Below are 15,461 nucleotides of genomic sequence, written 5' to 3'. Positions count from 1 at the left end.
AATCATGAGAGGAGCGGGTGAGTGAGTCGGGGCCAATGATGAGAATTTCTGACTTATTGCAGTTGAGTTTTAAAAAGTTTGTTTGCAACTTTGCATCCATGTTTTAATGTCAGTCAGGCAGGAGGTGAGGGTGGAATGGGTGATGGTGGTGATGGTTTTGGAGGGGAGATACAGTTGTGTGTCATCGACATAACAGTGAAAGCGGATATTTATAGCGATGCATAGCGAGCTTGTAGATCTGCTATTTTTAAAATATTTCTATACGTTTTTGAAAACAAATACTATACGAATATTTTGTTGCCAAAACTTTTCTAATTTTAGTTTTTATTTAAGTAAATTTTTAATTCCAGACTTTTACTTGTGATGGAGTATTTCTACTTTGTAGTATTAATACTTGTGTGAAGGGATCACTTTGTGGCGTTCTCACTTTTCTGTCCTCACTTTTTATCCTCAATCATTGCTATGGGGTGCTCAGCCAATCAAATCATTGCTATGGGGTACACGCAAACACACAAAGCTGGACATAGGAGGGGCTAGCGCCCCTCAAAAATGTGAGTACTTCTGCCACCACTGCTCTCAACCATGTTTTCTTACTTATTCTTTCAGGGAGGGCGAGGGACCTGTGCGTGCATGCATGGAGGACAAGGATCCAAAAGTTAAACACAAGAGAGAGAAGATGCCGAACAGAGGACAATAAAGACGGTGAGTAATCTTTTGTGTTATAATAGGCTGTTGTTTTCTATTCATTCTACTGCCCCTTACCGTATGGATTTCAGGGTATCCCTACCCGGCTGCAGATGCACAGCTCAGCAGTGCAGGAGGCCGTCATTGAGATACTGGTGCGTAGAAGGAATGATTGACGTGAGCTCTCTCTAGAAGTCATTCTGTCGGCCCCAATCAGCCTTTTGCCATAAAGCCAGCTCAGTCAAGGCCTGCACCTCTTTGCTGCTATCGATATTCAGACACAATATATTTCCTGACTATATCCTTTCGCAATTCAACTTTGACCTTTTAAACTATAAGAGGCGAGTGTGTGTCAGCTGTAACCTTGTAGTAAACCTTCAGCAAAAACGCACAAGTCAGTCATACGATGGATCGATGGAGACAATGTGAAATGTACGTAAGGGACAAGGTGAGGGGTATGAGGAGAGAAGATGGAAGGACGAGTGACGGAGGGATGCTGAGATGAGAAACAGAGCAGAATAAACTAATGCATTTATTTGCCAATGTGTTTGTAAAGGTGTCACACATTTCACAAAGATTGAAATTCAGTTTCCATGGGGGAATCTGTGACAGCTTCTGGAAACTGGCAAAATGTCCAATTTTCATTCTGCTTTAAGTAGCATGTGAGCGGTAAAATAGGGGTTTTTCATGATTCTGAATCCATGTGTTTTGCACAAATAACACTCCTTGGGCTGAAAACTGACATTTGTAGCCCAAGGAGTGTTTTTCGTGCAAAACAAATGCTTGCAATGTATTTCGAATCATGAAAAACCCAAGATTGGGCATTTTTATGATATTATTCCCTGACTACAGTGCGATGAGAGTTCGGAGATTCGGAGGGGTATAGTTACACAGTGAAAAGCCCTTACGAGTAAAGTTTTACACTCTCCGGATTTTACTGTGTAAGATGACATGTTTTCTCCATATGGTTTTGTGTGTCTCCTCCATGTGTGTGTGTGTGTGTGTGTGTGTGTGTGTGTGTGTGTGTGTGTGTGTGTGTGTGTGTGTGTGTGTGTGTGTGTGTGTGTGTGTGTGTGTGTGTGTGTGTGTGTGTGTGTGTGTGTGTGTGTGTGTGTGTGTGTGTGTGTGTGTGTGTGTGTGTGTGTGTGTGTGTGCGTGAGTGAGTGCGTGCATACTTTTTGACAGAGCAGATGGTGGTGGAGATTTATAGTGTACTGTAAAAGGTAGGGGGAATTGTGTGCTAATATTGAATAAGTGCTTATGTTTACATGATCCGAGTAAGACACACACACACTTTATCTTTGCCCACTGACTGTGTGCTTTCCGTGCTGGCCAGGTTGTGTTGTTGTTGTTCCATGTTGTTTCTCCGTAAATGTCGTGTGTCCGCTGTATGTAAATTCTCGGGCCATCGCATCACGGAATTAAAGCATAAACGCTTATTGGCCTGACTTGCCCAACTGAACTGCGCAGTGTGCACTCACAACTTTTTTGTTTTTGGCTTTTTGGCTTTATTGATAGTTATCTGTGAAGACAGACAGGAAAGAGGGATGGAGAGAAGGGGAGAGACATGTAGCAAAGGTCGTCATGAACGGGACTCGCTAGAGCTAGAGCCTATATGTGGCATGCGCCCGGACCACTTGGCCAGCGCCCAGCGGGCGCCGCCACTCACAACTTGTTACCGTCTCAAATAGATTTGGTGAAAAAAACTCATGTTTCTGTGACTTTTGTAGCACACACACACACACACACGCACGCACGCACGCACGCACGCACGCACGCACGCACGCACGCACGCACGCACGCACGCACGCACGCACGCACGCACGCACGCACGCACGCACGCACGCACGCACGCACGCACGCACACACACACACACGCACACAACACAAGGGAGTTAATCAGACCAGTGTGTCCCCAGTGGAAACCTCGTATGAATCTGATCTCGGGTCAGAATGGGCAGCCAGATGGAAGGGACTGGACGGCCAACTGAACGTTACACACATCACTGACCATCCAGTGGACACCTGTGACAACTGCTCCTGGTAACAAACACCCTCCAATGTCTGATGACTCAACCCCGATGTTCCTAAACACATCTAGCCTCATGACCACATCTATCTGGTAATAGCTTTAATAAGGAAAGATGTTATCTTATGTTAAGTGTGAGGCCGGGTGTCCTGATGCGGTACCAGTGTACCACTTCCCCCGCTTGCTTCCCAGCGTGGCTCAGGTTGAAGTAGATGATGTAACTTCTAATGCAGTCTGGCATTTCCATTAGACAGCTCTGCTTTATGGCAGCTGGATACATCATGTATGAGTGCTACTGATTGTACAAAGCGAACTACTGTATAACATACAAGGCAGTTCATTTTGCATTAGATTTTTCTAGTAGAGTGCACTTGGCATTTAGTGATTGAATAATAACGATCAATCATATGTCAACTATAGACACAATTCAGTGTTAAGATTTTATCGTTTTTTTGTTATTGTATTAATGATGTCTTCTAACAACAAACTAATTTGGCAAAATAAAATGTTCTAATGTTTATCAGTGAATATGACCTTCTTGCATAGTTTCCAGTAGAGCAATGGTGAACTGACCTACCGAGTAATTTATGTTGGTGAACTTCTAAGTTCATAGAAATGTATTTAGTTAGGTTCAATCTCTCCAATTTGGCAAAGTAAAATGTTTGCAGTGATAGAGTGTGTGTGTGTGTGTGTGTGTGTGTGTGTGTGTGTGTGTGTGTGTGTGTGTGTGTGTGTGTGTGTGTGTGTGTGTGTGTGTGTGTGTGTGTGTGTGTGTGTGTGTGTGTGTGTGTGTGTGCTTTTTGACAGAGCAGATGGTGGTGGAGATTTATAGTGTAAAAGGTAGGGGGAATTGTGTGATAATATTGAATAAGTGCTTATGTTTACATGATCCGAGTAAGACATACACACACTTTATCTTTGCATGTTTGTATTTGGTAGCCTAGCCGGTCTATACATTTATTATGAGAGGCCTCATAACTCCCGCATTGCAAGAATGTTGAGAGCTAAAGGCATTAGCTAAATTCTGTTCAGTGTCTGTCGCCAATTGGAGCTTGGAGGAGACGATGCTTCCTGTATCCGTGATCTGTATCCGGAAACACTTATTGTTGAGTTTCCCGATTTTTTGCATCTGCTATCAATCAAGGCAATCCGATGAAAAACACAATAATTATGATTATAGAAAGGAACCCCTTTCTTTAATCATAATTATTGTGTTTTTCATCCACACTAATTACTGTATCTCATTTGCAAGTTTTTGAGGGTCTCCTATGCCCTGCTTTGTGTGTGGGTGTACATTTTCGCATATAGTACATATTGAGGATAAAAAGTGTAAAAATTGTAGACGGCAATTGTGATTGGCCGGAGTGACAGAAAAGTGAGGATGCCAATTGTGTTTTTACTAACCACCGTTTTGGTGGTCACCTATTCACTGAAAACTGGACTATGAATAGGCCTTAAGTTTACTTAGTCTACAATACATCTACACCAAACCTAATCACCAGAAAATAGCTGATGTACAATAGCCTGGGAACAAGACAAATCTGCCACAGCTAAAATAAATCACACCTGTGTGAACTGAGTGATGCTACCCCCCCACCTCTCTCTCTCTCTCTCTCTCTCTCTCATTAGCAGGCAACAGTGCAGCACTATCCCTCTCTCTGGCACAACAGCGCCCCTACTGGTACTAATAGTCATATACTGGTGCTCATTAACGTCACATACATAGGTGAACAACACATAGGTGAACACAGACATTGCTTTTCCTTGGAGTGGTTGCACCACTCAAAAACAGCACTGAGCAGATTGGTCTGCCGCTCCTTGTTGTGAGTTGTGAGTGACCAATCAGAGCCCACTATTCAAAGCGGGATATTTTGGAAATTAATAAACCGAAGTTCCAGAGTAGACCAATATCTATGTTATTAGTCTGTACTCTCAAACAAACTCACAACGCATTGCATTCAATGCATTGGGAGTTTGTCAGCTACTTCACAGAGTGTTTGTCTATTTTTACTAAATGTTTGCCTTTAGTATTAAGGCACGCCCTAAAATTCACTTTGTCCTTCCAAAGCTTAAGCCTTTTGCAACCAGAGCTTATTTTAAAGCTGCTATAAGCAATATTATGTCAAACTTTTTTGTTTTATTTTTATTCAGACAGCCAGCAATGAGTAAAATGCACCCAAAACAATTAGTCTCTGTGACACATCTAGGGGCCACAATCTGCATTCAAAGATGTTCCTAGAAGCTTTGTCATTGGTCAAAAAAAAACCTGGTCAAAATGGATCAGGAATAGACAGACAAATCGACCAATGGTAAAGCTTCGAGGGAGTTAAGGCAGCCGGATGGACTACACTGTCCATAGCACCCTATGTCCATTTTCTGGCCATAGGGTGCAAATTTCAATTTGTGCTACTGTGATCTACTACACTTGAGCCCGATTACATCAGCTATTTTCAAAAAGAATCATGAAAGCAAGTCCAAATAAGCAACTACAATTCAGAAATAATCCCAAACTAAAGCATCAGGCAACTATGGATATTAAGCTATATGTACAGGAAAACTAGCCCAAAGTTGCTTATATTAAGCAGAACTGGCAACACTGCAAACGAGCGCTGTCAATATATAATTTATACGTTTCATCCTAATCAAGGCAATAAAAAGCATGTCATCTTGCACAAAAGCTTGTAAAGAAATTCAAATTTTGCCCCATGCTCGAATGCCCCCGCACCCCCCTGTCAAAAACAGCTAAAATCCCTAAAACGAAAGAAAGCAGCAAATGAAAAACAAATTACACTCACCTTTTACTTTCTCTCATAACAACCTAAAACATGAACCTTGGTTGAAAAAAACTAAAGTTGTCCTTTAAGTGGGATTTGGGCCAAATTAGTTTGTTGCTCTCACACTATTAGGACATAATTAGTTTCTTTGCAACAATACGGCAATGACAGATATTATTAGATTCTTACTGAATAGACTGGAGCAGGGCTATTTAACACTAGGAAGTCTGAGCAGCCGTTCTGACCGAATTTGAGATTTCAATGTTTATTTTCTCAGCCCATGGAGTCCAGAGAAAGTTCCCCTTGCATGACTTTGTCTAAATATTCGATTGAAATCATCTCTGTTTTTTCCCCATTTGAAACGTTTTGTAAATATGATTTTAGGCATATATCTCTTACTCAGTCTGACTATATCGGCCCATTCGACCGCTCTCCCCCTTTATCCCACTTTTGTTTGCGCTGCTTGATAATGGTGACGTTAATGGTGATTCCCCGACATTTCCTTTTCACTTGATATCGTTTCGTAGAGAGCGCCTTATATAGCGCCTTATATACCAAATGAAAGCCCCAATTCCATAGTTTACATGGTATTTTGAATTTTTTTAAATGAGCAAAAAATGAGCGAGTTATGATCCTAAAGAAAAGGGGTGGAGAAAAAAAAAGAACACACAAACAGACAGCTGGAGACGGCATTGTTGTTGTTGTTCAAGCCTGCATTCCATGTCCAACGAATTAAATCATATACGTTTGGCTGGTTAATTAACTTGGAATTTGTTTATTATTTTGATAAGATAATAGGAATATGAATACAATGATTATTATCATTGTTATTATTATTATTATTATTGAATGCTCGGTTAGACTCGACCCGACATTTACTTTCCATGAAGCGAGAACGCTTGCCGATGCGCGATACAAAATAAAAAGTGTTTGGAATAATTCCAATCAGATAGACCTCCCGAACCGCTAAATGTTTTGTCGGTCAAAAGAACAGTTCTTTCTGCAAGCGACGTGGAACGTATGTAGGCCTGCTGCTGTGGATTAATTTGTTTCACAGCACAGCCACAGCCTATTCTGGCATATAGGCTAAATATCGCCAGCTCTTTGTCAGTCAAAATAGTTCAGCCTGTCCGTCCTTATCTGTAAACTTTTCTGCAAGCGACCAGATCCGTGGAACTTTCCTTTTTCTCTCTCTCTCTCTCCCTCTCAGGGAAGCATGTAAATGTTCATGAATTCAATAACTGCACGATGTTATAAACAGCAGCTGAGCTGGGGTTTCTCCTCAACATGCAGTGGCATTTCACGTGTGGAGTTTATTTTTTGTATCACCAGGCTGCAGGCTTTCTATTTAGTGTGCAAGGCTTACATCCGGTAAGCCACTGTATGCGCTGATTTCCATACACAACACATACACGATCCGTATCCTCTCCTCACCGGATGTTGAATTCACAGTGCTAACGGCCGTATTCTGAACGATGTTTTTTATTAATTAAACTGATATAACAACATAACGTGGCTAATAATTGTTTATTTGGAATGTACTTTGGCTGGTAATTTAGGTAGATATAACGCGACTCACTTGTATAAGTAATTTACCGCGGACAGGCCGCATTTAATGCAATACATTGGCTTTAGTAATGTTGTTAGCTTATAATATTAGCAACTGTAAGCTAACGGCTGGAGGACTACGGACAATCCGGTCAATAACATCATTACACTTAAACATTAATACAATTATGTCATGTTTACATGCCTAGTCAAGCAGTCTGTACATCGCGTGGGGTCACATATATTAATTACATCGATAACACACAAGAAAAGACAAGTGATCTTTGCTCTTTTGGAAGGAAAAAAAGAACAACAAAAGGCATGTTGCAATATAGTACTAACGGGCAACGGCAAAATATATATTTTTCACATGTATTATTAGTTTTATACATTTTAGGAGTGAAAACATGTGTTAAGAAACATATTATGATTTAATTCGTTGGAAATGGGATGCAGGCTTGAACAATGTCTTCTCCAGCTGGAGAGGGACGAGTGGGGGAGAGAGTGGCCAATCAAATCGCACCAAAAACACGGTCCCCCTGACCGTTCAGCCGACTGAGTAGTAGTGAAATTTTTTCAGACTTCGTAGTGTTAATTACATTTAATTTAATTAAATTGGACTAGATTTTAAAAGCAGGAAATGTAGCACGCATGCATGCACACACATAATTCAGTTCACAACAACACACATTGTGGAACGTAAAAAGTGCGTTTAAAATCACATGTGATTAGTCATACCTTGTTTGGACTGTAGATTTTAAAAATAATAATACACAAAGCCAAGTAGGCTACAGACCGGTATATATGGCTGTAGTATAATGTATGTTTTCTAATTGTAATCTAAATCTACACTTACCTAGTATCTTTAAGTTTTCAAATATTTTTTGTGGAGTAAAAAAGTATAATATTTGCCTCTGAGATAAAAGTACTGAAAATTGGAAATACTGCAGTATTGCAAGTAAACAATACTGTTTAAATTGTACTTAAGTACACTATTTCAGTAAATGTGATCTGAATGAGTTAAATTAAAATTATTATTTAATTTTAAGTTAAATTAAAACTGAAGATTTGACTGTGCAGGGTCATATGACTCATAATATGTAAATAAACTCTGCATACTTCAGCATCCCTCTCCTGTGTTCACCCTCTGGGAAGGTTTGGCGTTTCTCAATGTGGTACCTCAGGATGGCCATATTGGACGCACGAGCATTACAAAGAAGAATTACAAGAATATTGGGCTTCATTTACCAATATCTTCTTAAAATTCTGTCAAAAACTTGTCATGAATCTGACTAGTCATGTGGCAGAATTGTTCATAACTGTATTAAGATGAATCCCATATTCTCATCATAACTTGAAAGGTTGTGCCACTTGATCCTGATTAGCATACAGTACAACAGTATAGACACTCCACAAATACCAATTAGATTCCTAATTAGCGTAGACGGCGACGCCCCTATAATCCCAAATGGACATGACTGCAGGGTCGTGTGCAAAGCCGCACAGAAATACATTTGAGAGAATCCTGTCAATAGTTCTGTGGAAAACTGTGGTGAACTACACTGCCTGTTTCACTCAATATCTATTGATTGGAATCAGGAAATGAATCAACATCAACATATCACCAGACATCACCAGTGTAAATAGTAGTGGATATGTGGTGGGATGTTGAAAGTGAAAGTGTTAGATAGGTGGGGTGAGTTCAGGTAGGAACTGCTTGGTCGGGAGTATACACCACACTGACAAGTGAAAGTAGAGGCCCTTTTGGGACACCCCCATTGTAACCCAATACTATTAGACTTAACGTATAGCTTTTGACAGTTCTATCCAATATGTTTTTCAATTACAATTCCAACTACAAATGCACTGTCAGTGATTCCTCAATGCCCAGTGGAGTACACCGACATACACACATACCCGGCCGATATGGTACATACCCCCTATTGACCTTATACCAATTTTGAAACATACTTTAGTTACGTCATCGAGAACAGTGGTTTCTCATTGGCCGGTTGAATGTACCGACATACGACATACATAACCCAGACCGATCGCTGTTTTTGGTCCCTGATTGGCCGAGCGACGCCACCAACATATACTTGGTCCCTGATTGGCCGAGCGACGCCACCGACATACATACATACGATTACAGTAACAAGTAACAACCTGGAAATACTCTTCAAGTTGATATTCTTTCGATAAGTATGAGTTGAGGACGAGAGTATCTTTTCCCAACTGCTGACAGACTACTTCCGCATTTCTCGAGGCTTGTTGACATCTCTTCCTCTGGATTTATTTAATTTTAGTCAATGTACAGTATCTAATCTATTTGTCTGTGTGCTGTGTCTGTTCCTCCTTGACTCCCTCAGACTCTCACATTTTATTCATGCTCTCTCTCTCTCTCTCTGCCCACCTGCTTCTCTCCACTCCACTCCACTTCCATTATAATGTCACGGTGTGTTATGCATTATGGATGCCACTGCGCCACCTGCATAATGAAGTAGCATGCCGGGTTGACCACTGACACACTGGCTCCAACAGCCAGAACATGACCACTGACACACTGGCTCCAACAGCCAGAACAAGACCACTGACACACTGGCTCCAACAGCCAGAACATGACCACTGAATTATCTCTGCTTGGTGAAAAACTGTGGCTCAGTTAAATTCACCCGCTTCGAATGTTATCAACTGATAATCAATCACCACTATGTTCTTATCAAGACCATTCAATGCAGCCAGTATGGACATTTCCACATACTGCCTACCACAAGTAGGCAATTATAGGAAATGCGGAAGTGAAAACATTGTGAAACTGACCTACAGTACATGGAGGTTAAGGGAATTATGTGGCCGGTTTAGATTGAGGTTAGGGCTAGATTTGGCCGCGACCAGCGCCACGTCGGACAATTGTGGACAACAAGGTCAGTATGTTGATAATGGCTGATGACGGAGAATAAATCTTCTGATAATATCTGAAACCGCTCATCCTAATCATCATCCTCGCCCTCCACCTCATCCTAATCATCATCCACGCCCTCCACCTCCTCCTCATCTCAATTCTCATCCTCGTCCTCAGCCAGGATTCAGACCCCAGAGCTTTTTGACGTACGTCACTAACGTCAGCTAAGCCTGGGGCCGTGCTGACAGGAGACATACAGTCCATTCTGATGACATAAGCCACGCCATGGGTCCATGACGTGGTTGGGAATTTTTGCCGACAGCGATTTATATGCGAGGTCAGCTGGGGAGCTCGGCCGCTAACTGTCAATGTGTGGCACTCACATTGGTCTGACACCTGCTTGCTCTCTGTGCAGGCAGCATGTTCAGCTTAGGCTCAAATCTCTACGGTGCTCAAGGAGAGCTGGAAGGCTGCCTCCCAGCCCGTATGTGGGGGTAGGAGGCGTGTGTGTGTGTGTGTGTGTGTGTGTGTGTGTGTGCGTGTGCGTGTGCGTGCAAGCGTGGCATGTTTTGCAGACATGCATTTCCAAGTGGAGTTTGAATAGAAGGGTTGTGTGCGTGTGCGAGTGCGTACACACAATGTGTACACGCGAGTGCGTACAGCATGCATTGCCGCATTTGCCGGTGTGTATCCATATTCCTGCATACTTGTCATATGCGTGTTGCATCTGCGCTCAAAGGCACTCATGCAAGACACACACACACACACACACCCTCACACATCTAACTACTTGAATTGGAGCCAGTGTGTGTATTTGTTTATGCGGGCAGGGTCTCACAGGGGCTGCCACTCACTCCCATTGCTGCTACAGCTAACCACACATATATTTACAGTTTAGTGCAGGGGTCAATGTTTCTCAGACCAAGGACCCCTTAGATGTCCACTGATGACATCAGTGTTTCTGGTTTGTTTAGTCCCCTGTGGCAGCCATGGCCAGAACCCCCAGAACGCCCTCACTTCCAACGCAGCTGGTTGAGACATATCTTGTGGTCTGGTCCGACCACTATACTGGTTGACAAGTGGTACTGCGTGAAGGTGAAAATATTATTCCTCCAGAGCAAACGGGCTCAGCTAGAGAAAAAAAGAAAATCAGTACTTGCGCAGGTGAACCCTGGGGATGAGGTTTTGATGATGTATTATCGGTGTGGAGAGACAGGGTAGAAACAGACAGGACAATGAGACTTATTGTGGAAATATAATAATATAATCGTGCGTGAATGTATTTTCACATTTTATGAATTCATCTCAGATCCACTCGTCCCTCCATATTAGGACAAGACTGACATCATCAACAGTCGTATACCACAATACCCTATTCGCCATCGATATGTTTGGTGAGCCAGTTGAACCCGTCCCCATAGCCCTGTCTCTTCCACACACTACACATAAAAACCTCCAGTGGCCCCTGATGGACTCTACTTTGGTTGCCATACAGGCCAAACATTTCTTTGAGACTATGCTCACTGATGGCTTCCGGGCGATCTATCTTGTTCCCCAGGATGAGCACTGGGACGGCGGTTTCAATTGTTAGCAGGGCGTCAAGCTCAACTTTAGCCTCCCCGAGCCGTGCATGGTCAGCGCAGTCCACCAGGTAGACGATGCCGTCGATGGCATGGAGGTAGTCTTTCCAGATTCTTCGCGCTTGTGTATGACCGCCAAGATCAAAGGTCTTAAAATGTCTTCCGGCAATACTCAGCTCCTCTGACGTTGGATAGCCCGTGGGCTCGTGTTGACCATGGCTGTTATCTTTGAGCATTCGCAATAGTGTTGTCTTCCCGGCATTGTCGAGTCCAAGAAACACCAGGTTGAGAGTTCTGTCCAATCCTAATACTTGCAGGACACTCTTGTAGATCCAGTGAAACATGAAATACATGTCTCCGGCCATAAGGACATGAGGGCTATGTCAGTAGCAGATATGTCACGCTTTCGTCCAGGGTTTCAGTCTCGGATTATGGGTACATCTTCTTCATTCCGTGAGCCTTTATAAAGGATATTAGTTGTGTAGATGTCACCATGCAGTGACATCACCAATCGTGCTCAAAATATGTTGTCACTCACTGGCTTGGATCACATTGCCATGGTAACCAAGATCAGCTTACGCCTATACGGTAACATTTACTTCAGCATAATTTAGAAAGAGTGTTCAGGAACTACACATTTCATGTTTTGTTAAGTTGTTCCTCCCAGGCAGATCTGAAGCATCTGTTGATGTGACCCCAATAATGCAACAGGCTGACATTGATCAGGACATATGGTCCAGGTCCCTCTCTCATCTCTTTAACTGGAGCACCTGCCCTTAGCCAGCTGGCAACCTCTGACTAGTGACCTGCAAAGTGAAGCAGATATAGCCCAGCACTATTCTTTGAACGGACACTGAATGCCTGAACGGAACACATACTGAAGTTGTCTCTCTCTCTCTGTCTTTTCCTTCTTGTCTTTCTCTCACACTCACATTTTATCGCACCATTAAATACAATACTATTAGCAACCCCATAAGTTTTGGTTGAAGGAAGCCAAGGAAGGGTGACGGTAAATGGCAGAGGTTGGAATAAATTGCTTTATTTTGTTTCTGATTCTGACAGGACATTAGGTCTACTAGCCAGGATAAAACATCTACCCTAATCTGCTCACTGCAAATACCCTAAATTTGCATGAATCCAAGATGCCACCATTGACAACCTATTATAAGGCAATATTTTCTAAATTTCATTATGCTTTAAGTAGTTAGTTTTGCATGAAAAACACTCCTTGGACTATATTTGGCCATAGCCACTTACCCAAATGCCCCCAAAATGTGCTGACCTATAGGCCGCTAGGCTAGGGAACAATCCACAGGAAGGAACTGTATCCAACATTCTGTGTAAGTAGAGCAGTTTGTCAAAGGAAAGTGGTCCTGTGTGACATGCAGGCCCGCCTGTTGACAGACAGGTAAAGTGTTCAACAGTCTTATGGTAGCCGGATGCAGTGTTGTTTTTGGCAGCATTTTTAGATTTTAGTTTTAGTCATAGTCTTTTGAATAGTTTTCATTTAGTTTTGGTCACATTTTACTCACCTGGATTGTTCTAGTGTTTAGTCTAGTTTTAGTCGACTAAATGTCATACATTTTAGTCGACTAAATCAACTGTAGATTTAGTCGACTAAAATGTGTTTTGACAGGCCTTGATGTCGTTGTAATGACATATTTTACACTTTGGTTGCATGCTGAAAATAGCAGATCTACAATCTCACTCTTGTGAGATTGTAGATCTGATATTTTCAGCATGCAACACAGCATAAAACTGGATCTCTTGTCCACTAGTCCCTTCCTAACATTTTAGTCTAGTTTTTATTTGTTGACGAAATTGTCAGTATATTTAGTCTTAGTTTTAGTCATCATATATTCGTTTTTATTTAGTTTTTATTTAGTTTTAGTCAGTGAAAAAAGGTAGTCGACGAACATTTTCCGTCTTAGTTTTAGTCGACGAAAACAACACTGGCCGGATGGAAGCTGTTCAGAAATTGGGGGCCGGCCATCCTCATAGAGTTTAAGCCTCAGAGTATATATGAATAGAGATGGCACCCGGAGGAAACCCTGAGGCGAAATGGTCATAGTGGTGGAATTTAGTATTGCAGCACTGGGCCAAACACATGAACATGCGCTGGTCGGTTGACTATCATTGTGCACGTTCATGATGACACATGAACGCTGAACGTTTGCAATGATAGTAGATGATCTGTGATGATCTGTAGACTTAGATAGCCTTTATTGATTTTTTAAGGGATAGAAAGTAGGCTGACAGGAAACGGGAGAGAGATGGGGGGATGACATGCGGTAAAGGCCGTGTCGGGTCCGGGAGTCGAACCCGCGGCACACCGCGACTGGATCACCAGTCCGGTGCCCAGACCGTTACGCTACGGCCTGGGCCGCTTAGATAGCATTTGATACAGACTTATAGCATGTTATGTAGACAGCACTATAATTGCATTGTATGTAGTCATAGCACGTCATAGTACATATGTATAGCATAGTAGTATATATGTATAGTTTATATGTATAGTTTCATTATATAGATATTCCACTGTTACTTTCTGTAGCTTACGCATGTTTCATGATAAATGTTTTTATGTGATGTATTCCCATGCTTTTTTGTTCTTGCTTAATGTAAGTCGCTCTGGATTAAGAGCGTCTGCTAAATGCCTAAATTGTAAATTGTAATAGTCAACGGCCAGCGCGTTCATGTGTTTGGCCCAAACAATCCCAGAATGCACTCTGTTCCTACCGGGAAGGAGGTGTGAAATGCGCTTTTGAGCAATTGAATGCAAGTGGATGGGAGGAGAAATCCGGTGCCGTCTCTATTAATATATACTATATACCGGTCTAAGCCGGTTGCAGTTGCAAAGCTTGCCAGCACGCCCATGACCACACCTCTAGGCGCAAATACCGGTGTCGGCAAAAAGGATAGCGGGTGACACTGGACCAAAATACCGTTGAGGGACAGAGGAAGCTCCTATATTCGTAATTTTCGGGCAGCGGCTGAATTGCGGGCCGCGTCGCGGGTAAAGTCGGCGACGAAATTGGAGCCCATAATCTGCAGTGTGAGGTTGGACTTAAGAATCAAATAGGGGGTGCCACAAAATGTTGCACTTCATGTCGAACAGCTTCATGTCGAACAGCTTCCTCGTGTCCTGAGGGCTGCAACCCATAGCTTACACAGCCCTGGCTAGGCAACCCAGCCTGGTGGAGATATTATGCTCTCATATTATGATGGAGCAACCCTTTCTAGTGTTGTACGTGTGTAGAGAACTACAGGGGCCGACTAGGGATTAGCTTATTACTGTCTCAACAGTGCACATCCAGCTTGCTTGCACCTCACCCAGGGTTAAGTCACCCAGATTTATTTTGATCGTTTATTATTCTGTAAGAGAAAAGGAGGAATTGCAAATCTCCAATGTTTTGTTTGCCTGCGTATCTCAGCCAAAAGACCCCAATATAATAAGGGTTTTGGGATATTTGTGTGTACTGCTTTATCTGTATGTAATAAGGGTGAGAGAATAAGATTATTATTATTATTTTAATGCATATTTATCAAAATAAATATGCGATGTTTTGCCTCCTTTGTTTCGTTGCAGTAGGCTATCCTTGCTTAAAGCTTATTATGGACAACTGACCTGAATTTCATTGAATAATACATACAGTATATACAACAATATATTCCCCCATTCACTTCATACTTACAGTATACTCCATTACATCTCAGAGGAAAATATTGTACACTTTACTCCACTAGTACAATTATACCGAGTTCACAATTATTTTGTACTTTTACTTTGGTTCTCTAAGTACATTTTTATGCCAATACTTGGAACTGAAATACAATTTAGAATGCAAGTTGAATTTTTATATTATGGTATTGCTACATAGTACTTTTACAAAAAATATAATAATAATAATAATAATAATAATCATAATAATCATAATCATAAA

The 15,461-nt window shown here is 42.0% G+C and overlaps 2 protein-coding genes across 2 annotated transcripts in view; one reads left to right on the top strand and one right to left on the bottom strand.

Annotated features, from left to right (window-relative positions):
- Window positions 1-642: 642 nt before the first annotated feature.
- The window catches only part of dlgap1b (discs, large homolog-associated protein 1b), a 94,901-nt gene continuing 80,082 nt past the window's right edge, over window positions 643-15,461 (top strand). The window contains exon 1 of the mRNA XM_083778042.1: window positions 643-702. The gene's annotated coding sequence lies outside the window, so the exon portion shown is untranslated. The remainder of the gene's footprint in view (window positions 703-15,461) is intronic.
- On the bottom strand, window positions 11,310-11,870 carry LOC310867677 (small COPII coat GTPase SAR1B-like; the record flags this gene model as incomplete). The annotated part of the gene is made up of 1 exon (XM_083777796.1): window positions 11,310-11,870. One exon carries the CDS (start codon window positions 11,868-11,870, stop codon window positions 11,310-11,312), a length of 561 nt encoding a protein of 186 aa, XP_083633922.1.

Source organism: Protomyctophum parallelum (assembly GCF_964188405.1).
Source record: "Protomyctophum parallelum genome assembly, chromosome: 12".
Lineage (NCBI taxonomy): Eukaryota > Metazoa > Chordata > Actinopteri > Myctophiformes > Myctophidae > Protomyctophum > Protomyctophum parallelum.
This window is presented reverse-complemented; position numbering and strand designations above follow the sequence as displayed.